Raw genomic sequence first — 23,298 nt, 5'->3', positions numbered from 1 at the left:
AGAGTTTTTTGGAGTTCAACATCTTCCAGGAGGGACCCCAGGCCCTCTGGGGCCTTGTCTAGCTGGAATGGTGCAGAATTAGAAGTGACTGAGCAGGCAGTACACATGTTTGGGGTCCAAGATTCAAACTGTTCCCTGGACTCCTTCAATATAACAGTGTAGCTGTACCTTTAGCACCCTTTATGTCTCCAGACATAAAGAATGCCAGTCAAATGTGTCATTCACTGGGGGAGAACTGAGCTGCTCTTGAGCCTCACAGCAGCATTACATATTACATGCATACATAAGTGTGTGTGTATTTAGCTGCAACAAAAGAAGTTCCATAAATTACAGGCCACTGGATGCCAGGAAGTGAGAAAAATATTGATAACAATACACTGCTGCCATAAAAGTGCTAAATATTCATGTTATAGTGGAGCAGGACTATCTGGGAATGTCCATTAAAGTCCTAAGCAGGTACTCTACACAGTTTTAAAACACCAGAGAATTGCTTGTATTTTAGCTGGGGGTGAGATCCCTGTTTGTGCACTCATAATATAGTTGGGTACAAGCAGAGATGCCATCAGAGGCTCTTTGGATTCAAAAGGCACTTCTGGATGTTAACTGCTCTGAAACTGTGGCTGAAGATGTTTTGTGGGCTTCACAGAAAGACTCTAATCTCTCCAACAGGGCCATGCTTAACCAAAGCTTCCCCATTTCTCTGAATTACAGAATGACTTCCTGACATCCTTCCCACTGCTGTGTCCTTCCATCCATGCACAAGACACTTCAAGGAAATAAAAAGATGCTTGAAAATCACAAAACCCTTCACATCCTCAGCTGGAGGCAGCCTACAACAGACAACAGTGGCCAAAAGAATTTAAACATTGACAACATTTGGAGACCAAGCTCCAGCAACAGGATAAATGTGGTCAAGGAACTGAGAAGTAACAGAGCATTTATTTGTCACTTAAACACTGTCAGTCTGGCCCTTTGAGTACAGTTCAGTCTTATACACAAACACACATCCAGACTCCAGCCCAGGGCAATCTTCCCTCTTTAAATGCTCAGCACTCCATGATTAATGATAAAGTATGTTAGAAAGTGTCACAGCTGTTTTGCTTTCATGAGCTGCTTCTATACAATGGATGCTGTATAGGTTTCATAACACAGATTTGCAAAACAAAGGATTTAGTCTTTCATTCTTGACGTCTTATATTTCCTGTCCCTATTTATCATCAATTACAATACCATTCCTGTATGTTATCCACAACAAAAGCAAATGTTTAAAGGTCAGATTTTCAAATTAAAATGTAATAAAAGTTCTAATCCATTAAACTTGCAGCTCCCAAAGGATATTGTGAAGTACTGTCATGCAATGAACAATGTAATTCTGAGTGAGGAAGATCATGAATTACTATGACATCCAGCTAGGCAAGATAATGCAGCAATCCTGCTGATGTAATTCCCATTGCATTTAAAAATCCACATCCCTGCTTCTGCTACCACTGAGTCTGGCCACAATGTTTATGTAAATTCTACCCAAATGAGCAGGGGAACTGGGGCTGATTAGAGACATGACTACATCTTACCTGAGTTTCTCTCTGTATGTTCATAAATGAAAATGGTGTCATCACTCAGGAAGTAGGAAATAATGAATTTGCGATCCTTGTCGATAGGACTGTCTGTGATGAGTTTCGCCGCAAAGCGCAGTATGTTACTGTCCATGCCATATCTGAAAAATCAAAGGGACAGGTAAGAAATCAAAAAGAGAGTATGAGAAAAGTTCTCACCCCTAAGAGATGCCTTCTCCTGAGTTCTGTAACATACATTAACTGTGTTATTACTGCACCAAGAAGGGAAATGGCATAAGACTCACTACTTTGTCAAAAACCATTTTCAGCCTAAATTAACAGAACCAGATAGAATCAACCAGATAGAAAGCAATAATGTTCAGGGGAAAATTACTTCTCTGCCACAGGTCTGGAATTCATTTTTATTAAAATTGAGCTGCAAATCAAGCCCCAAGTTTCTTTCCAGAAAATTTATAAAGGAAGAACACATTTAGGTATGGATATTTTCAAACCAAATTCTGTATTCTCTATTCATTCTTAGTATGAATAGCAATTCATACTAAGATTATCTCCCACAAATTCAGGTCCATCAGATGATCCTACTAGTTGGATATTTATTAAGTTATTGTGTTTTAAATAATTTGCAGTGTCTGCATATGCACTATCAATACATTTCCAAGGCTTTCTGTCAGTTTTCCTCTTCTACAGAGGTTCTCCAGGTGAATCTTTAGCAGAAGACTTTGCTTTTTTGCTTTGGCCTCAACAACTGCTGCCTGATACACCATTTCATGACAGAAAATAAAGGGTTAAAGCTTTAGTAGTGCTTCAATAAACTGCATGAAATTCAGCAGACAGAAAAAAAACTAAGTATCAGAAAGTCAAACAGAAAAACAAATCTGTGTTGGTCTGCTGGATCACACAAAATTCCTGACTAATGCCTGGACTAAGATTTCTGTCAAACTCCCACTGAAGACAGCAGAGGGAAGGAGGGAAAGGATGGGAGAGTCATAATATTTGCCTTCTCCAAAGAGAAATTTTGCAGAGTTTGCAGAAAATTGGAGTACCATGTCACTAACCCAGGCCTCATGCACCTGTCCCTTAAAAGTCTGATGAGCTGCACATTTTGCTGAAAAAAAAAAAAGACATTCCTACGTAACATTTATCTCCTTCACAAAAATGCATCATTTCAATAATTGAAATTTTTCACACAAAATACCTGTCTTTCACCAGGAATTGCCTGTAATCCTTATGTAGAGGTTTGATAACCACACTCCTACAGGAGCACAAAGAATCTTCTTCAGAACCAAATCCATTATACGGAGGAATGATTTTTTCTGGTTTTGGAGGTGGTGGAGTCTTATATGGAATTGGGGTGAAATCCACTACAACGAAAAGAGCAAGACTTATTTGTTACTGCTGTGGTGAAGCCATTTTACCAAGGATTTAAACTTCCAATACGAATACTTATTAGCCTATTTCTGTAACAGACCACTGATCAAAGTCAAACCAGGGTCCCTCCTACTGTTACAGGGCAGAAAAAGACTCCATAGAGCCAACAGCAAAATTATTTCTTCAAGGGTTTCAGGATTTCATCTGTAATCTTAAAATGTTTGAAAAATATCATTAAGATACACAGGCAAAAGGAAAGACAAATACAGTTTCAAACTGGGATAAAATAGTAAATTAAAAATTCTAAATTAATTTTTCAGTTTTATCCTTTGAGACAACATGATTAAGTAAATAACTGGCTTATGAGTTTCCTGCTCTGTGCATTTGGCCAGAGGAAAATAAATACATAAATAAATAAAATTTTATTCATTATTTAAAATATACATATATAAAAAGTCTTTGGTACAGTAAAACCAATAACTTCAGCCCACAACTCACTCTATCCAGAGTTTTGGAAGCTTTGTTTTTCCTCATTCTTCCCAGACTCAAGTCTTGTCTCACAGTGATCAATGGTCCTGACTATGCCAGGTACACAGCAGGAGATGTCCTGACCCAGCAGAGGCACATCTGGTCAGGGATCTGCACTCAAATCCCACTGAGGTAGCTCCCAAAAGTGCTGCTTCCCTGACCCTCATTACTCTTCTCTAAGTGAAAATCTTGTACTATTTGGCTCCTTGTTGCACTCCTGCACTGCCCTTCTGCTGCAGGACAGATTTTAGCTTCCAGTGTGTTCCCATAAAACTTAACAGAGGAGCTCAGTCTGCTGCTTAAATGAGGTTAATGGAAAATGGAAAAGGTGAGAGGAAAAAAAGGAGCTTGCATATGGGAGAAAGCAAATGGGCAGATCTGAGGCAAATGAAGATGTCAGCCATAGGAACACAGGATAACTCAGGTTGGACAGGACCTCAGGAGGTCTCCTGCTCAGCACAGGGTCAGCCTCAGGTCAGAGAGATGTAAGAGATATAAGAGACCAGTGTCCAAAAGTGGATGCCATGAAATAAAGGCTTTTTTCTTTCTTTAAAACTTAACTTTTCTACCCAGAACTGAAGAGAGATGGATAACCTAAACTTGGGGTTCAGTGCAAACAGAGGATGACAAAACTGCTGTCACTTGGAACACTGAACCTGTTTGTGATTAAAATGTTTTAAACATGGCTATTTCAGAAGATCAAAGCACAACACTCCTAAAATCTGACTTGCCCAACAGCAGAGTGAGTTGAAAAACAAAGCAAGCACTCAGATGTTAGAGCTTTTCTTTAGCCTGAAAACACTATTCTCCTTTAGCCTTTACCTTTTAGAAGAATACAATCTGACTCAAAAAGTTGATGCTTTTACCTGAATCAGTAAAAAGGTGGTTTTGCAAAACCACACCAACATTCTTCTCCATAAAAATTATATGTGCCTTTTCCATGATTCAGAAGCAAAAAGGCCAAGCCCAAAGAAAGATCATTCAGGAATTTTCAAACCCTTTTTCACCACGAGTGCATGTGGGTGTAAACATAGAATCATAGAATGGTTTGGGCTGGAAAGGACCGTAAAGATCATCTTGTTGCAAACCACTCTGTCACCAGCAGGGACACCTTCCACTAGACCATGTTGCTCAGAGCTCCATCCAGCCTGCCCTTCTAGGGATCACAGAATCATAAAATCAATTAGATTATCTGAAGTCATCGAGTCCAACCTATGACCAAACACCACCATGTCAACCAGACCATGGCACTGAGTGCCACATCCAGTCTTTCCTTAAAAACCTGCAGGTGACTGCACCACCTCCCTGGGTAGCCCATTCCAATGTGTAATCACCCTTACTGTGAAGAATTTCTTCCTAATGTCCAACCTTAACCTCCCCTGGAGCAGCTGTAGATTATGTCCCCTCATCCTGTCAGTGGTTGCCTGGGAGAAGAGCCTTAGCCTCACCTGGCTCCAACCTCCTTTCAGGGAGCTGTAGAGAATGAAAAGGTCACCCCTGAGCCTCCTTTTCTCCATTTCAACACCTGCCGCTTCCTCAGTCGCTCCACAGAGGGTTTGTGCTCCAGAACCTTCCTCAGTTCCATTGCCCTTCTCTGGACAATCTGTTCCAGTGCCTCACCACCCTCCCAGCACAGAACTTCCTCTTAATATCTAATCTCAACCTGCTCTCTGTCAATTTGAAGCTATTCATCCTTGTCCTGCCACTCCAGGCCCTTGTAAACAGTCTCTCTCCATCTTTCTTGTCAGTTTTCTTCAAATACTGAAAGGCCACTTTCAGCTCACCCCAAAGCCTTCTCTTCTCCAGGCTAAACAGCCCAAAGGGAGGTGCTCCTTCCCTTTGATCATCGCAGTGCCTCCTCTAGACTCTCTCCAACAGGTCCATGTCCTTCCTGAGCAGGGACCCCAGAGCTGGAGTCTCACCTGAGCAGGGCAGAGAGGCAGAATTCCCCCTCTCCTGCTGCCCATGGTGCTTTGGATGCAGCCCAGGACATGACTGACTTCTGGGCTGCCAGTGCACATGGCAGGGTATGTCTGGCCCCTCATCCACCAGCACCCCAAAGTATCTCAGCCTGGATACTCTGGATCTGCTCATCCCGCAGCCTGGATTGATACCGGGGCTTGCCCCAGCCCAGCTGCAGCACCTTGCACTTGTCCCTTATTAAACCTTTATGAGATCCGCTATTTTCTAAATACTTTGTGACCAAAACACTGCATTTTCAGAGCACCACAGCGTGTGCCTGATACATGCAATTCCTGATGCCATAAACACGGAGCCTTTAAATCGGCATAGACGGAGGCGGAAAGCAAACCCGGATGCCCACAGGTGCTGAGCACCGCAGGTAGCACACGGGATCCCCCGCGAGATTCCCGCTGGATTCCCTGCTGGATTCCCGGCTCCATTCCCGGCTGGATTCCCGCTGGATTCCCTGCTTGATTCCCGGCTGGATTCCCGCTGGATTCCCTGCTGGATTCCCGGCTGGATTCCCTGCTGGATTCCCAGCTGGATTCCCGGCTCCATTCCCCCTGGATTCCCGCTGGATTCCCGCTGGATTCCCGCTGGATTCCCGCTGGATTCCCGGCTCCATTCCCCCTGGATTGCCGCTGGATTCCCGGCTCCATTCCCGGCTCCATTCCCCATCCCGAACGGCGGCTCCGCGCTCCCACAGCGCCACCCGGTGGCGGCGCGGCAGAGGCGGCGAGGGGCTGATGTCGCTCATCAAGCCGAGAGTTAATTTTTTTAATTACGCGATATGGAACAGCGTGTTTTAGTAGACACAAGCCCCTCCTCTTTGCTCAGGTGTCACAGGTCCTGCCAGAATTGCTCGGGGCACCAGGGCACCCTGGGTGCAGAGCACAAGAAGCCTCTGTGTTTACCCGCTGGTCACAGTCTGCACACTCACACCCACGCAAAAGGCACTCATTAACAGAGGGTAAAGCATTTCCCCTTTTGTAAACTTTAGCACACGTGGATGAAAATCAGATTTATAAGCTAGAAGGAAATTACAAATTAAGAGGAATAATGTGTTATCCCTGGGGGTATGCTGAATCCCTCTCAACCAAAGCTTGGAGTAAGTGAAATCCAAAGGGAAGTGGAGCCCTTTGTTTCCCATCTCATCCCTGAAGTAAAATAATCTTGTGATATTCACAGCAGCATAGAATCACTAAGTTTGGAAAAGACCTCTGAGATCAGCAAGTCCAACCATTAACCCACCACTGTCAAGTCCACCACTAAACCACGTTCCTAAGTGCCACATCCACATGTCTTTGGACACTTCCAGACATGGTGACTCCACTACTGCCCTGTCCTAGTTTGACAACCCTTTAAGTCAAGAAGTGGTTCCTAATATCCAATATAAACCTCCTCTGGCACAACTTGAGGCTGTTTCATCTTGTCCTGCCACTTGTTACCTGGGACAACAGACCAACCATCACCTGTCTAGACACACTAAAGAGAAAAATGCAAACATCCAGCCCTGTGTCACCTATATTTTTCAGGACTTTAAAGGATTTTGTATTCATATTCTCTCCTGTGAATGGAGAAATTCAGAAAGAAATTGCCATGGAGAAATGCAGGTTACAAAACTAGTCAAAAACTCATTTCTGCAACTTGTGAAGAGCCAGCTTCCCGAGCTCAAAACTCATTTCATCTTTGCTCTGATTCACAGCATTAGGGCAGAATCAGACAGCTGGCACTTACACACAAAATGCACTCCTCTCAAGGTGATCACTGGTGTTTAAGAAAATTACATCTGTCCAGTCTGGAAGAGGAATCAATGCTCATTTCTTCCATCCAAGCTGTAACGTTTTCAGTATGAATTTACAGTGGGTAGAGAGTAGAATGAATGTCTGGGATTACAAATTTCTACTTCCAGAAAGAATAGCACAGGTATTTTTGCCATGGATAGTTTCATCCCTTCTTAGTGCAGTAACTTGGTGGGTTATTTCACCTTGTATAACAAACATGTAGCACATACTTGTAGCTTTCTCATGACATCAAAGCCTGAGTGATATTTAAACAGGCACTGGGAACAGCAAGGAACAAAACAGCTCCAGTCACATCTTTAGCATATGAACAATTTGAAGATAGCAAAGCCTTTTGCATAGGAAAAACTAAATTCCTCAAGAAAAATTTGTTTCCAGAGAGGCAGCATTAAACCAGCTTGAATGAGCTTGTCAGCTTTCAGTTTCAATATACATTCTGAGATTTTGGTATAGAGTGTGAGATTACCTTCTGCCCGTATGGAAGAACTCCAGGAAAACCCTCATGCATTAGATAAGACCATATTTCAAGGAAGAGTCAAGTGCTCCATACTTTGGATTAGAATGATAACTACACTGAATATCAGTGTATAGCAGGCAGGCAAGAAATTCTACCTTCAGAAGAAGAGGACAGGCACCTCTGGGCATTAAAGCCAGGAACAGGAAAGAGAAATCCCACTAGACTTGGACAATATAAAGAGGTGGTGATAACCTGGGGAGATGGCAGTTAGCATGGTGTTCCCTATACATCAGAGGAGATGCATGACAAACAGCTGAGATCTGCTTCTAGTGAGAGTCTGCTTCACAACTGAGGTAAGAAGCAAAATAAGAAGGCAATAAAATCATCTCCACAATTTTTACATGTAAGATTAAAGAAAAGCTAGTGCTCACAGACTGTCTATGCAGCTGAAATGTGACAGTGTTTGTCCTGATTCAAAGAAAATCTCCATTTACAGTCTTACTTCTTTATTATTACAGTCACATGGGCAAAAAAAGGCATCTGTATATGCACAAGTATATTTAGAAGCTGCTACTCAGTCTCCACCACGTGCAGTGGAGAGGTTAAACACCAGAAACACTGACCTCTGAGGAGCCTAGTGAAAATTGGCAGCAGGCTTTAATGCCCCCACTGAGGGGAAAGCAAAGAGTCAGCTGTTATCCCTGTTATCCAGGAGCAGCTGCCTGGCCAACAGCAAACAGCTCTGCCCCAGCAGCAGGTCAGGGACAGAGCCTGAGAAATGAGGGGGTGGGAGGGGTGGAGAGCTGGGACAGGAGAAGGATTGCAGGGTGCTGTGAAAAGGCTCAACAGCCAGACTTGGGAGGTGCCGCAACAGGGAAGAAAAAGGAGTAGGAAACCAGATTTTACTGGTTTTGTTCCATCTTGAGTAATCTGTTATTTAAGAAAGAATACTTTATACTTTGTGCTGAGATACTGTATTAAGTGAGAAGGACAAGTACCAGCTTCCCCCCACTGCACATCAGCCTATTTCCCATTTCAGCAGGGTGACCACAACATCTACATGGCTACAGAGTCTCTTTCTCCCCCTCTGAGGCTGAACTAGCAAGTCTGGACAGGTTAATATCACATATTAATGCATTTTCTCGTGCATTCATAGTACTTCCAGGTGACAGCAATGTCATCAGCTTCCTACTGAAGAGCATTAGCTACATTTATCCATGGAAAAACTCTGTTTTTCACAAACATAACAGGTAAACCCCGCATTAGAAATATATTATGTCCTTCAAGAGAAATCTAAACTATTCTGAATTCTCCTAAAAGGCAAATTCCATGGGCAAGCAACTTATGCTGAAACTGCAGACTCAAAAATAAATGGCAGCCTCTCTAATGGCTTTGGCAGAAGAGTATAAATTGAAGGGGAGTAATGTAAAAACACAATAACAAAATAGCTGGATTGATGCCATGAGGTGCTGAGTACTGTGTCTTGATGTAAGAACTAATTTATCCACTTGCTTACTCTTGCTCAAGTAAATGGTCTCCCTGGACTGGAACTGCAATTAAGTCCGTTCCAGTGTTTAATTGGATCGGAGTGGAATTCCGAGCACTTTGTGGAGCTGAGCCCACTGAGAGTACCTCGTACATCCACAGACACACACAAAGTGTGTAACTCACTAGGAGTAAAATTCTCACTAATTCTCTCTAAAAGCCTGCTTCTAAGCAAAAACCCACCCTGATTCTACTCCTGGTCCCTTTCAGTTAAAAAGTCATATCTACATTTTTTTTAATCCTTGTGGGGAAAGCAGGAAAGAATTTTACAGCAAAGGGTGTGAATCCCTTAGCTCTGAGACAGTATTTTCTGTGAACAAGACAGGTTGCATCAAGATGGATGGTTTTCTGTGTTAGCCAGAGTTTCTGCTATCATATATCCTTAAAGGTATGTATAAAACACTTCCTAGTTTCCCAAAGGTCTCAGCTAGAGCACATCTTTGTGTGTTTGGTGTCAAGGAGGCAGAGAAACTGGACAGAGCACTAAGAAAAATTATCACAGATAGAAAAAATGGACTATGGAGAAAGACTGAAAAATTTTCCTCTAACAGCAAATGGCCTGGGATGGGGACAGGGGAGTAAGGTTTTGGATTGGAATAGTGTTGAAATATACACAAGGTTATTATTAAGAGGATACTGAGCAGTTTTTCCCCAAGTCTAACAGAGGTCAGAGAAAGAAATTACTCTCTCAGTTTACACAAACCAGCTTCAGAGTAGCTTTCAAGCAGCATTTTTAACAATGAGGTTAGGACAAGATACCTCTGGAGGCAAAGAAATCTCCTTGACTGGAGACCAGGAACAGGCTAGACCACCTACAGTCCCATTTTTCTAGAATTCTGCATATCAGCAACTTCTGACTTCTCCTAACTTGCAAACCACCTAACTTTAACATTTAGAGACATAACCAGTAATTACTGAGCCAGCATTAGAGGAGGGGAAGGGCCTTTGCATTTGTGAAACACTTGGTTGCACTGCTTGCTTGATCCAACATGGTGAGCTGCATTTCACTTCTTGCCTGCCCTGAGTAAGAAATCCCCATTCTCTGTTCAGGACAATTTGCTTAGACAGAGGACATTGCTGCAAAAAGCAGAAGTGGTCTTGGATGAAGAAATTCTCGGAGCAGAATGCCCTGTTTTGCATCTCTAGGGTTAAATTTGCTATTATTACAGATAATACCATGGTTATTGAATATGGTTTCCTCACACACTGGCAAGAACAGGTTAACTTTGGTACAGACATGCCAAGGTATTATTGAAAAAGTCCTAACGAGAAATATTTTCCGAGTGAAGAAATATAGTGTTTGAATGGCAATGCTACACCATTTAATTCCCCCAATGCAGCAGACAAGCTCTGATCCACACAGCACTCTATCTGATCACAGGGTAATAGAAATAGTCTGTTCAGGTATTTTATTTCACAGTGGCAGGGAAAGGCCGTAGTAGAATTCTTCTAACCACTTCTGAATTGGCAGATGCACAGCTACATTTATTGAATGAATAAACTGCTAGAAAATAACCAAGTCATTTTTGCAGGAAGATGTCCATGATGGAACCATTAGCAAGTCTGACTGGGGACATTCAAAGACATAAATGAAGGCCCTATTGTTATTCATTTCCAAAATGCTTTTCCATAATGGACATAGGTGCTAAATCTTTCCAGAATTTAGTGCTGAAACTTCACAGGATACACACTCTAACGGTCCAGAATACACAAAACTGCATTATAAAAACCAATAATGTGATAGACTAAAACTGTCATGTCAGAAAATCTTATTATGTGAGGATTCTGACATCCATATAAAATGAAAGATAGTATAAGGGGTGATAATTGAGCTTATTCTACTTACCCACTTACTACATGTTCTGTATTATTTTCTGGCTGCAAACACAGCTATTGGAAGGGATGGGGGAAGGAGAGGAGAAGAAACAGCAGTCTGTCCATGTGACTATTTTGTCACTGTAGTTTTCAAATAGAGGCATTAGGAACAGAACATGTATGTTATGTGTTAGTTTTCAATGGAGCAATGTATAAGAAAGCCCCTCTGGATTACCTGCAAAATTACTGCTTTGCTGCTAACAGCCTACAACAGATTATTATTGCTAAAGGTTTTAATGAACATGTTTTGTCAGTAACAAAATTTGAAGACAGCTCTGTTAAACTCGGAAGTATAAAAATGCTCATAAGGAAAGGATAATTATCACTACTTACCAATTCCATACTTTGTCCTGTAATGTTCTTTAGTGAATTCATTACAATCACAGATTAACATTTGCCTTCCCCAAACATTAATTACTGCCCCTATTTTCAAGTCACTGTCTTTGTAAAATTCCCGATGCACTGCTCCTGTCTAATAAAAGAAGGAACATTTATACAGCAGTTCCATAAATCTCAGAATCGCACAATCATTCTTAAAACCCAGGTCATTTAGTGTGTGTGATTTAACACACAGCCTTCAAAGTCCATTGGCAAGTATATTTTACCCCATGTTAAGCTCCTTCACTTTTACAAATGTGGGATGTACATACAGTAAATCTCAGTAGTTTTCATTTGAGCTACTCTCCAGTGGCAGCACAATTCTGTAACTCTCTTTGTCGCAGAGGATAACAACCAGAGAAATTACAACAACTCCTATAAAGATATTCAACAGCTGGAGGCATTCAACAATATCTCACCTGCAGAAGGTCCCGGATGTAATAGCCTTTATTTCTTTCTGAAGATCCCAACACATTGAGAAGAGTGTAATTGGTGATGGTGCCTGGATGATATGGAGCAGTGGGAGCATTCTGCAAGAGACAAGACCAACTCTTCAGAAATAATGGGTGATAGTGAAGAAGGAGAACACTGTTACCTTAGAACCAGCAGGTTTGTTATACACTGGCTGTTATTGTAGAATTTTCCAGGGAGAATTTTTAGTAAATTCTAAGATTCTACCACCAAACCTAAAAGCCAGTGTTTCTTCCTAAATGCCACTGTTTATTCCAAAAGCCAATACATATGCTAGAAGCAGCATTCAAAATCTTACTGTCTACCCAAGGGTAAAATCTCCTTTCTCTTGGAAGCAAACAGAAAGCAATGGTCAGCACACCCAAAGTACCATGTTATTGTCAACCTCTTCTCTAAAGGCTATTATTTATATTTATAGCATTATTTATATTTATATATAAACTTAATACACAAATATGTTACATTTTTTGAAATTATGAATTAACTGCTGATGCAGGGTAGTCAAAATGAGGTATTTTGTCTTACCACCTTCCCTGACACCCTAACTTTTGACTGATCTCCTCTGCTGCCATTCTCAAAATTTCCAGAGCAAGAAACCTGTCCTTAAAATTGCAACATGCTATTCAGTGGTAGAAGGGATCTGCCACCACAGAGCCACTGCTAAATCAGCATCTCAGAACACAGGACTCACAAGGTGGGAAAAGTGTAATATTTTGCTGGTAGGTTTTTACTATAAAATCTCATGTATATCTAATGCATCACAATAATCAAATAGATTATCTATGTTAGAAGGAAAGGAGGAAGAGACTCACAGTATTTTATTCCATCTGTTACCTGATGTAATTCTATCATCAGGATGTGTCTGGAGTGATAGAGAAGTGTATTCAGATCAGTAATTTTGTAATCATAACAGGTTACAGAGGACACAAACCCTTTGAAGATTTCTCTGAGTGAAGCCTTTCTCATGATTAATGCCCAACAAAGCTTATTGATGGATTCCTATTGATTTCAACCAGTTTTACTTAAGGTCCCAAACCCAGAAACTCAATTTTAAGAAATCACACTAGGTTTGCTACAAAAAGATAATGTTATAGAATACAAAAACTGACTTTTCCAAAGGCTGCGAATATAAGTCATAGATAAAATCTGAATTCACCTCAGTTTTACATAAGCTTATCAATATTAATTAATTTTCTTGTTTTCCATTATTGCAGAGCTTTATTAATACAGTTGCCTTAAGACACTAATATAGGAGAAAGAAAATCATAGGACATCTCTCTGCCTAAGTGCTCCTTTTAGTTTAAGCATGACAAGCCTAAAGATATTTTTCCATCACTTATTAAGTTACTGTATGAATATGTGTGCAAAACCTAAATCATGCAATTATGATTAATACTCTGTAAACACTTTCTAAATATCATTACAATCCTAACACAGGATTTTCAAAACAAAGCATTCAATATTTCTTAATTAGTGGAAGAATTTGGATTACACGGAAATTTTCATTCCTCACCTTTGGAAGCTTATCTCTTTTGAGGAAATATGGAACTATATCCCGGCCTGAGTTTTCTGGTAAAATTTCTCTTATATCAATAGTATCATCAGCCAAATAATAACGAAGAACAAGTTCTCGTGGGCCAGAAAGCCGGGATTCTGGGTCATGCCACACACAGATAAACCCTAAAACTTTTCCATCAAACTCCAGAAATTGTTTCAAAGTGTCAAAGCGCTCGTAAGGGTGGAAAGGATTCGTGCTCTCCAGATGCCGCTGGTAAAGGAGAAATAAAGAGAAACATATTTTTAATTATTTGCTCTTAAAAACAGGATCACAACTGCATGGCACTGTCTAACCTTAGAAAATAGGTTTAGGATTTTCAAATGACACCACACCATTACAATACATGAAACACTATTTATGCCATTATCAAAGAAGTATTTACAGGGTTGCTCTGCACTCAGAAAATGTATGAAAACAATTTTGCATTGGTTTTAATCCTTGTTTTTCTTGCAACAAGGTACTTCAAATCAGAGAATAGTTCAATTATTTACAGTACAAATAATATTTGCAATGAACTGCCCATGGTAATCAGATGACTACAACTCCAAATAGCGTCACTGATTTACTTCCTTTAAAATTATTTCTTATAGATAATGTGGTATAAATAATTAATTTGCTCTTTTCCCTTGGGCATTTTCTGTCTTCCAATTTAAAACATGGATTATTAACTTTTGATTCATATTATACAGTTGGCAGGTACTAAGTATGTTTGTTCTCCTCTCAAAAGACACCCATAGGTCTGAAAAGGAACAGCAAATCTTCAGCTAAAAGATACTTTCCAGCTGATATGACCTATGACAAGGTGCTTCCTGCAGTCATGGTTGCTGCAAAACCAGTAGCACTGCATTAAACTGCATCCCAGGTTGATGATCCAATCCAAGGACTGCATTTAGGTACTGTTAGTTCATATATATAAATGGTGACTGAACAGAGTGTTTTCCCTAAGTCAAAATCCATGTCAAAAATCCATTAAAATGGACAAGATAATCCTTCTCATCTACAAAACTGCTTCCAAAGAAGAATGGTGACAGGCATCAATGAGACAGTGTAAGCTGAAATGTGTGAACAGAAAAGAAATGCTGACTATGTGTAGTTTATCTCATTGTCTAAATTTCTCTTTATACACTAGTAAGTCTTCTGGCCTAAAAATCTGAGAGGAAAAAGGCCATTCCTTCAGAGCATCAAATCTTACAATAAGGAGAGAAGAATCAAGTTTTGCCTGCCAAAGTCCCTGCAGATGTGCAGCACTCTTTCCTTTTCAGACATATATGCTATGACAGTTATTCACCTTCCCAGTGCTCTCTTTCCTCCTTCCTGCCCCTTGAAGATGCAATAAGCAACCAAACACAGCCACAGAACCAGGTAACATCATCATCACCATCCATGGGATACCATCTCCAACAATACAGGGTGAATTTCTTCATGGAAAGGGTTGTCAAGCATTGGAAGGGGCTGTCTAGGGAAGCAGTGGAGTCCCCATCCCTGGAGGTGCTCAAGGAACACCTGGATGTGGCACTCAGTGCCATGGTGCAGTTGACAGGGTGGGGATCAGTCAAAGGTTGGACTCAATGAGCTCAGAGGTCTTTTCCAACCCAAAGGGCTCTGTGGAGTATGAATCTAAGTGGTTTACTGCACTTTTCATTGGTCTCATTTTCTATCCCATCACATTCCTTACCTTCCTTCATACCTTCAGTTTCTGACCATGTATTAGGATTGCTCTAGAGTACTTTTGCTTGAAGTAGTCCAGAGCAATCAAAAAAAAAAATTACCTTCCACAAATTAAGCACAGGAAAGTGAAAGCAGCCAGAATGTGCTAAATAACTCTTCTGTAATTCCTCAACAACTGAGAACATCAAGACATAGATTTTAGTAATTTTTTGTCTTCTGATGCTCTCATTTCTCAAACCTTTTTCCCTTCTTCATTCTCTTTAGGCACAAATACGCCCAATACTTGAATGTTTTGCTTGTTGTTTAAAAAGAAAATTTAAAAGGTTAAGCAGTACCCTACATAATATTGACACAGTCTGACAGTATCAAGACAACTCAGCATGTGTTTATATACACAGCTGTTACCTACAGGGGCTGAGTAAGGGAAAAGAAACCCATGGCCAGGCTGAGTCACCACAACACAAAACCAGATGTATTACAGATGCTGCTTTTCACTGGGGGACTGCACAAGCCAGGCAGCATGAATGAAGAGGAACCAACATATTGGCCTGAGAGTGCCTCAGAGACATGAAAATTGTCCTACATATCTCAGTCATGGTCATCTTTCATTACTGCTGCTGAGAGCTGCAGCAGTTTTCTCTCTGGGAGCACTAAGGATGCCACAGACACAGGGAGTATTTGCTGCTTTCAGAGGAGCAGGCTGGATCTGTCACAAGAGGCTGCACATTGTGGGCTAACAGTCCTAAGAGGCAAGTGCTATCTGCACTCACATTAATCAAGAAAAATAGAACTGAAAGGAACTGTCATTATTCTCGACAGAAATCATCACTCCCACTACTGCTCCCAGAAAAAAAAATACCCCAAATCCAGCCAAAGGGAATCCACATAGTATCTACTATACTTGTGAGTGAGTTGTGAGTGAGATTTTTGGAGGTGTGTATGTTTGTACATATGTGCTCTCATACACTTACAAAAGAGGGAACCAAATTAAATCTCACAAGTCTTAAAACTGCAGAGCACTGGGTTCTGTAGGGCAGAAGAATTTGCTCTATACATATGAAGAGCTGTTAAAAACATGTAGGGGTAGAGATGAAAGATAAAATATGAATAGAAGAAGAGAGTCTTCAGGAAGCCATGGGTGTGCTGGAAACACAATTACAATTAGATCTTCCTTTAAAGACTTTAAAAGTGTTTATTACCATTAAATTTGCTCAAGCAAAATCATGAGTACAACATGTAAATTACAGTAGAACATGTAATAGGTATACTTTTCTTTTTATTTTCATTTTAATACTTAAAAGTTCGTATTATTTTTCCTTATTAATTTTGTTCTGTTTTAAAAGGTGCATGCGCACAACAGGAGAAAATTATATGGTACAATGAGCCACGAACCAAAATGTTTAAAAGCAAGTTTTCTCTTGGGATTTATTATGCTGAAATAGGAACAACTGCTATTAAAGAAATAACTTAATGGATGTTACTAAAAGCAATGGCACTTTTATTCCAATCAAGTTTTCACTACTGCTGCCTCCCCTGACCTTTTCCCGCTCTGTGGTGTACGGGTCATCCGGACGGCTTGCTGGAGGGTTTACTCTGATTCCTATCTTCCTCAGGAAATTTTTTGTATACAGGTCAGCATCTATAATCTTATATTTTCGGCCATAAAAGGTTACTTCTGTGTTGATATTGAAATCATATATACCATAGAACTGATCCTCACGAGGAGGTGGAAGTGGGATCTGATGCCGTCGAACGATAGTTCCTGTAAAACAGTTAGAATAAATTCATGGAGTAAAAAATATTTGCTTTAAGGATTCCTACAGAACTAAGTTTAGGGAAAAAAAAACCTGCCCTAGCAAGATAAAAATGTGACCTATCAAGCACAGAGGCAGGGACATTGAACTGAGCTTCCCTAAGGAGCACATGGAAAGTAGAAACAAGAGAGGTGAGCTGAGCTGATTGCTTGTCTGAAACAAAGAATCCATCTCAAAAATACAGAGCAAGAACTTCACAACCCACAATCTAACAGGAACATTATCCAAAAGAAAAAGAAAAGGGAGAAGGAGAGGAGAAAAAAGAGAGATGTTTTAATTTTGTTAAAGTAATTACACACTTAAATTTTCCTATTCATAGTCTTTGAATCAAATGCCTGTTATTCTGAGAGCATTGAATTTGATTACATTTTAAAGATTAAAATTAAAAGACATTAAAAGACAATGAAACTGTTATTGGCCCATCAGCTGAAAACTCTCAAATACATTGATGAATTTGGTGATGCTTCAAAATTACTCACTGCTGATGAGCAAGAAACTGGAACATCTTTCATATGAGGAAAAGTTGAGAGAGCTGGGTGTGTTCAGTCTGGAAAGGAGATGACTTGGGGTAGGGGGAACCTGATGTTTATAAATACCTCATGAGGGGGAACAAAGAAGATGGAGCCAGGCTTTTCTCCATGGTGCCCATGAACAGGATGAGAGCAAATAAAAAGACAAAAAATTCCGGCTGAGCACACAAACCCACTTTTTTACAGTGAGGGTGATCAAATACTAGAACAGGCTGCCCAAAAGGGTCGCAAAGTCCATTCTAGGAGATACTTCAAACCCAAAAGGACATGACCCTGGGCATCTGCTCTAGCTGATTCTGTTTGGGGCAGGGGGGTGGACTAGACAATCACAAGGCATCCCTTCCAACCTCAGTGATTTAGGGATGCTACAAATATTTTAGAAATAACTTCCAAGAATTTCAGAATCAACTTAAAAGCTAGGTTTTAAGTCTTAGTAGGTTACTCAAGTGTTTAAGACATACACTAAAGACAGGAATGTAGATGCATGTATGACCAGCTCTGATTTATCCCAGGTTTGCACAGAATAGCAGATCAGCATAGATGGGACTAAATTCTTTCTTTCAACATTTTGAGAGAACAAGGACAATACTCAAAGTTTTGCCACATCAATTCCTCCATACAGTTGTGTAAAAATACCCTGCAGAAAATAAAAACATGGCCCAGTATTCCACTCAGGCTCCTTGCTGTGTTTACCAACCCAGACACCTATGTAACACCTATTTAATACAGCTTTACAGTATGTATGTCCACTGGCTAAGACCAGACAGGAATCACCAACCCATAATATTTTAATAGTTACTTGCCACCATAGGTTCCCAATGACTTTGAAATTACAGGGATCATAAAACGTGTTGCAACTTAAAAACAAATACAGTAAACATGCAAAAATTCCCAAACTAAAAATAGTTCCAGGACTAGCCTACTCCCACACTAACAGATTATTAGGCACAGTTAGCTGGAAGGTCTATCTCGTTATTGCTCACTGGATCTCTTTCCAGTGCCCTCAGCTGTGTATCTACAGTGGTTTCTCACTGAATCCCCTTTGATGATTTTCCAGCACTGCTACTTTGCTTTGGAAAGCAGGTGAGGGTGTCCTGGGGAGAGAGGGAATAAGGAGAGGCAAAGCAGGAAGGAGAAAGAAACCACTGTGTGCTTTGTTTGGTGTTTGAAGGGCTTTATTCCTAGGTTAGTTCATGGAAATTCTTCCCTGTTCACTTCATTTCCCTATGGACTAATTTGTATGAAATACCTTTCTTTACTACATTATAAGAGTTATTTGTTAATTCTAATTCCTATACTGAAAACATATCCTTAATTTTTCAGGGGAATAAAGCAACAAAGCTGCTTTATTAAATCTTTAAACAAAGATTTACTTTATGTTCCCATTGAAATAATTATTTAAGACCCATTCAGCATTCTGATGTTTTACATGTACCAAATCCAACAGTCTTGTTACTGACCTTTGATTGTAAAATAAACTTTAACCTCTATCTGCTTAAGGATATTATACACCAATTTAGGGTATATGCTCATGAAAGAGAAAATGTGGTAATTAGCACATTTTAATGGGATGTAAAACTGCATTGCATTAGCATTAATAAAATCACACACTTTAAAATATTTTACCTGATTTTATCTAATCCTTAGGTCAACCAACAGATGATGGGGTAAGTCAGAGCACGTGAATCCTCATGCATGAATGAGCTGAATAATCACTTTAATTAAAATATAATAGTTGATAATTTTCTAACATTTGGTGTTTTCTGAGGGTATATTCACCTCAGATTTGGTGAATAAGACTCAGATAGCTTTCCACTTTTAAAGATGAAACACACATCCCCATTTTGTTCTGAGGGATAAGAATTTCTTTCCTAATGGAAAATGTCTTGTAAAGATAACATCTCTAGCAATCCTTCACTTTCATTAGGTATCACTGTGCCTGATCTACATATGTAGAGGGTACATTTCATAATGTTTAATTTGAAATTCAATAAAACCTGATCAGCTGAGGTTAGGTCTCATCATTTTTTAAATTGCTCTTCCTTCTGGAAAGTGATAAATTTAATCTAGAAATTTGCTACAAGTTGTTAAAGGAGAACCTGGATGTGTAGTTTTCAGGTCACTCAGGATGGATGGCTATTCCTGATTGTTTTTTGATTGTCTGCCCATTGAACAGGCCATGCTACTGCACCACCAAGAATTGATTTAAATATTTGCATCTGAACTAAAGCTCTCCTCTACTGTGGTCTTGGAAAGGGAGTTGAGCTACTACTGCTTTTCTCTGACAGTGGCAGTGGCATCGAGCTCCCAACACCATAATTTGTAGCATATCTTCTTTTCTCTTGGGGCTTCAGATTATTTGGCAACCCCAGCAGCTTCTTACTAGGTCTCACTAGTAGCAAAGGCCTTCTGACAGCCAAGCTGGGCAGCAAATGATTTGGTCTCTGCTGTTTCTCTGCTCTGCAGAAGAACTTAAATGGTATCCAGAGTTTCCTCAGCACAGCTCTCTGACTCTGCACAACTCAAGAGTGCATTAGGGAGAGGAGAGCAATGATAATACCAGGAGTTTGTAGACATTTTGCTTGCACAGAAAGGAGAAGCCACCAATATTATTCCTGCAACACAGAGAGTTCATCCCAATAAACAAGGAGGCTTCTTACATTCACTTATTCACCCTTCTCAGAACATAGCAAGGTCATGATTTGGCCACCATCAAATATGGCAAAATCACAATTATTTCAAGGCCTCAGGGGAGGCTTAAACTCTTAGATAATCTGTTCTATTGGAGGAGCTGATGCAACTTCACTTTCCCACTTGTACTTTCCTCTTCAGGCAGCCGGCCTTGGGAACCCAGCCAGGAGGCAGCTCCACTCTCTTTTTCAGCTGGCTGACCTTGGGGAAACCAGCCAGCTGCTCTACTCCACTGTGGCTTGCAGGATCTGGATTGCACTGGAAGCTACAGTCAACCCCAGGGGAAAAGAAATGACCTTTTGATAAGACAGTATCAGCCAGCCACAGTCCTGTTAACTGGGAATTAGATGTACAAAACACTTGCAACTGCCACATCTAGCCTGGCTCTCTGTAGGAGAATTTTTTTTATACTGAAAGAATAATTATCATCCTGGTTGTGGAAGAGACATTTGGAGTTTGTTATGTGGTCAGGTTTACCATCCTTCTCTCCTTATCTTTACTTGGGCCTTGTGCACTGTGATTGTCCTGCTGTTTCTTACTTTAATTCTGGTTTCTCAGGTTCAAGGTCTTTGCATTCCCTCCTCAGTTTAGATTTCTTCTAATGTTTCTAGCATTTTCCAAATAGCAAGGCAGTAGCCAAAATTAAATGAAGTTTAAATTTCAGTTATTTAGTAGCAACCTCTTAAGTCCAAATTCATGTCCAAGTACAGCAGCCAATTTCATAAAGCAGTTTTGAAAGTCACTGAAACATTTCCCACAGATTATTTACTTCATTGCTCTGAGATTTTGATCAATGGTAAAAGCAGATTTACTGGCTTTTTATTTTCTCTGAAGCCAATTTGTTTTAGTTTTGTAAAATCGTAATTGAACTTAGAAATTCTTCTAACTTCTTTGACCACTGCTCCTTCACCAGATCTTCCTGCAGTCTGTAAGCCTCTCCAAAATTCGTGGCTTTCTGCAAAACCACAAGCACTACAAGAGTACAACAGGAAACTACTGCATTTTTCCAATCCCACCATTCCCAATTACACGCATTCACACCATCAAAGTCTCATTTGTGGGTTATGCCACAAGCACTGGTAATCCCATGGCCTCAAGGCATTAACCAGCCAAACTAAGATCTACCTTTGATCTACCCTGTCATGGCTCTACCTTCTTTCCAAGAAGCCTCCTGAAAACAGCCATCCCAGCTGTCTAGTTTACATCTTTTTTGGCAGGGCAAACGTCCAAGTTAAGGTCACCACCACCTTCTGCCTTCAACAATTAAATTCTACTTTATCCATCACTGGCTTTTGCTGTTCCTCCTTTACACAACTCCTTTCCTGCCACTGCAACTCTCAATTCTTCACACAGACTGAGCCCATCCTGCTCCTGATGTCCCCACACCTTTTTCTTCACAGACATCCCCACACCTGTGCTGTTCTGTTCAGTGCAGTTTGCCTTTTAGCAACCCAAGCTCTCCTACAGCTGAACTCTCCTCTACAAATCTCTGGAATTTTAATTAACTGCAAAGTTGCATTTCAGCAGATGTGCAGAGAGCAGCATAACAGTCAAAGATCCTGAACTTCAGTTCAGTTCAGCTCCTCACCCTGTTATGACCTTTTCTGTATGATCATGGGTAGGATTTTCATTCCTTTGTGCTTCAGTTTACCAGCTTCACAATGCAGAAAGTTACACTCCTGCTGTTCTTGGGCTTAGAAGTTCTCAGTCAGGATAAAGAATTTGAATAATATTAGATAGATAGATAGATAGATAGATAGATAGATAGATAGATAGATAAACACATACATAGAATGAATTATAACAAAAGAGGAAATGGGACAATTTTTGATTGAAAATGGAATAAGATTAGCAGTTAATGATTTGGTATATTTTTTTAAAGAAATATCACTTTTGCATGTATTCAGCAAGAAATATTTAGTGCCTTTAACATAATAATTTTGTCATTGATCTTCAGTTATGGAGCATGAAATCAATACCCAAGTGCACGTGAGCAGAGAATCCTCTGATAGGTATCTCCATCACCTCTTTCACTCTACATCATACTAACCTCTAGAACAACAAGAATATTTAATGTAGATGTTTATGATAAAGTAAAGACCCCATACCTATGCATCAACTGCAAAGCCCAAACACATTGCAAACAGTCCTTGGGCCTTTCAATCTACAGTTTTTTCTTCTTACCAGCCCAGGTACCAGCAACAAATAAGTGCACTTTCGAGATCCTGGAACATTTCTTTTTAATCCATCAGTTAAATATGTTGTGTATACATATTTATCCCACATAAAGTACTCAGACAATGTCATAGAGGCTTACAAAACATCTGAGAAGACTTAGAAAATTCTTGTTTCTCTCTAATACTATTCAGTTAATTTTAGATCCAGAATCAAAGGTGACTCCAACAATCATTAACACAAGATGCAACCAAGGAAACAAGAGGAAATTGTAACCTTCCTGTCACCAGAGGAACAGGACTGGACTGCCAGGAACATCAGGGCTGAAGAGGCAACCTGCACAACCTGTAGTACAAAGACAATGAAAATGACTCCTTCAAAGGAATCAGCTTTGAATTTGCCTTATCCTGCTCTAAAGAATCTGGCTTCCACCTTCCCTTTCAAAGGCATCACCTCTGACTCTCTGTACTTCCTTTGTTAGTGGACATTTACTCCAAGCCTCAAACCCCAGAAGCAGCTGCTCCCACTCTTAGGGCACACAAGTCAAGGAAAACCTAAATCTGATGATGTTTCCCACCTCTTGCATGTGGGTGCAGAGAGGGGTAAGTGTAAGCTCCCAGGGAAAGAGCTCCAGCATGCTTTTCTTCACATGAAAAAGCAACTGCCCAGGTAGGAGCATGGTGAGGTTTCACTGCATTCAAAACAGTCCCTGCTGATGAGCCTACAAAAATTCTGGCAAGAACTACTCAACACAGGAACAGCAGAGCCTGAAGTACTGGTTTAAGAAGAGATTCACAGGCTATTTTATCCCAGTCCTAACAGTAATGATGCATGTAACACCTTCAAATATTATCTCACTCTGTAGACAGAAAAAATGATAGCATCTGCTGATCTGGGAAAAG

At 40.3% G+C, this 23,298-nt stretch overlaps 1 protein-coding gene across 1 annotated transcript in view; it reads right to left on the bottom strand.

The window, feature by feature from the left end:
• EFHC2 (EF-hand domain containing 2) overlaps positions 1–23,298 on the bottom strand; it is a 56,835-nt gene that overhangs the window by 20,064 nt on the left and 13,473 nt on the right. The window contains exons 4-9 of the mRNA XM_085048527.1: positions 16,725–16,948; positions 13,474–13,728; positions 11,909–12,019; positions 11,445–11,583; positions 2,770–2,935; positions 1,572–1,714 (exon numbers count right to left, since the gene is read on the bottom strand). Coding sequence (XP_084904653.1) covers positions 1,572–1,714; positions 2,770–2,935; positions 11,445–11,583; positions 11,909–12,019; positions 13,474–13,728; positions 16,725–16,948 — 1,038 coding nt within the window. The remainder of the gene's footprint in view (positions 1–1,571; positions 1,715–2,769; positions 2,936–11,444; positions 11,584–11,908; positions 12,020–13,473; positions 13,729–16,724; positions 16,949–23,298) is intronic.

The sequence above is a fragment of the Lichenostomus cassidix genome, chromosome 1, assembly GCF_008360975.1.
Source record: "Lichenostomus cassidix isolate B80296 chromosome 1, HeHo_3.0, whole genome shotgun sequence".
In the NCBI taxonomy this organism is placed as follows: domain Eukaryota; kingdom Metazoa; phylum Chordata; class Aves; order Passeriformes; family Meliphagidae; genus Lichenostomus; species Lichenostomus cassidix.
Note: the sequence above shows the minus strand (reverse complement) of the source record. Positions and strands in the feature narration are given on the sequence as shown.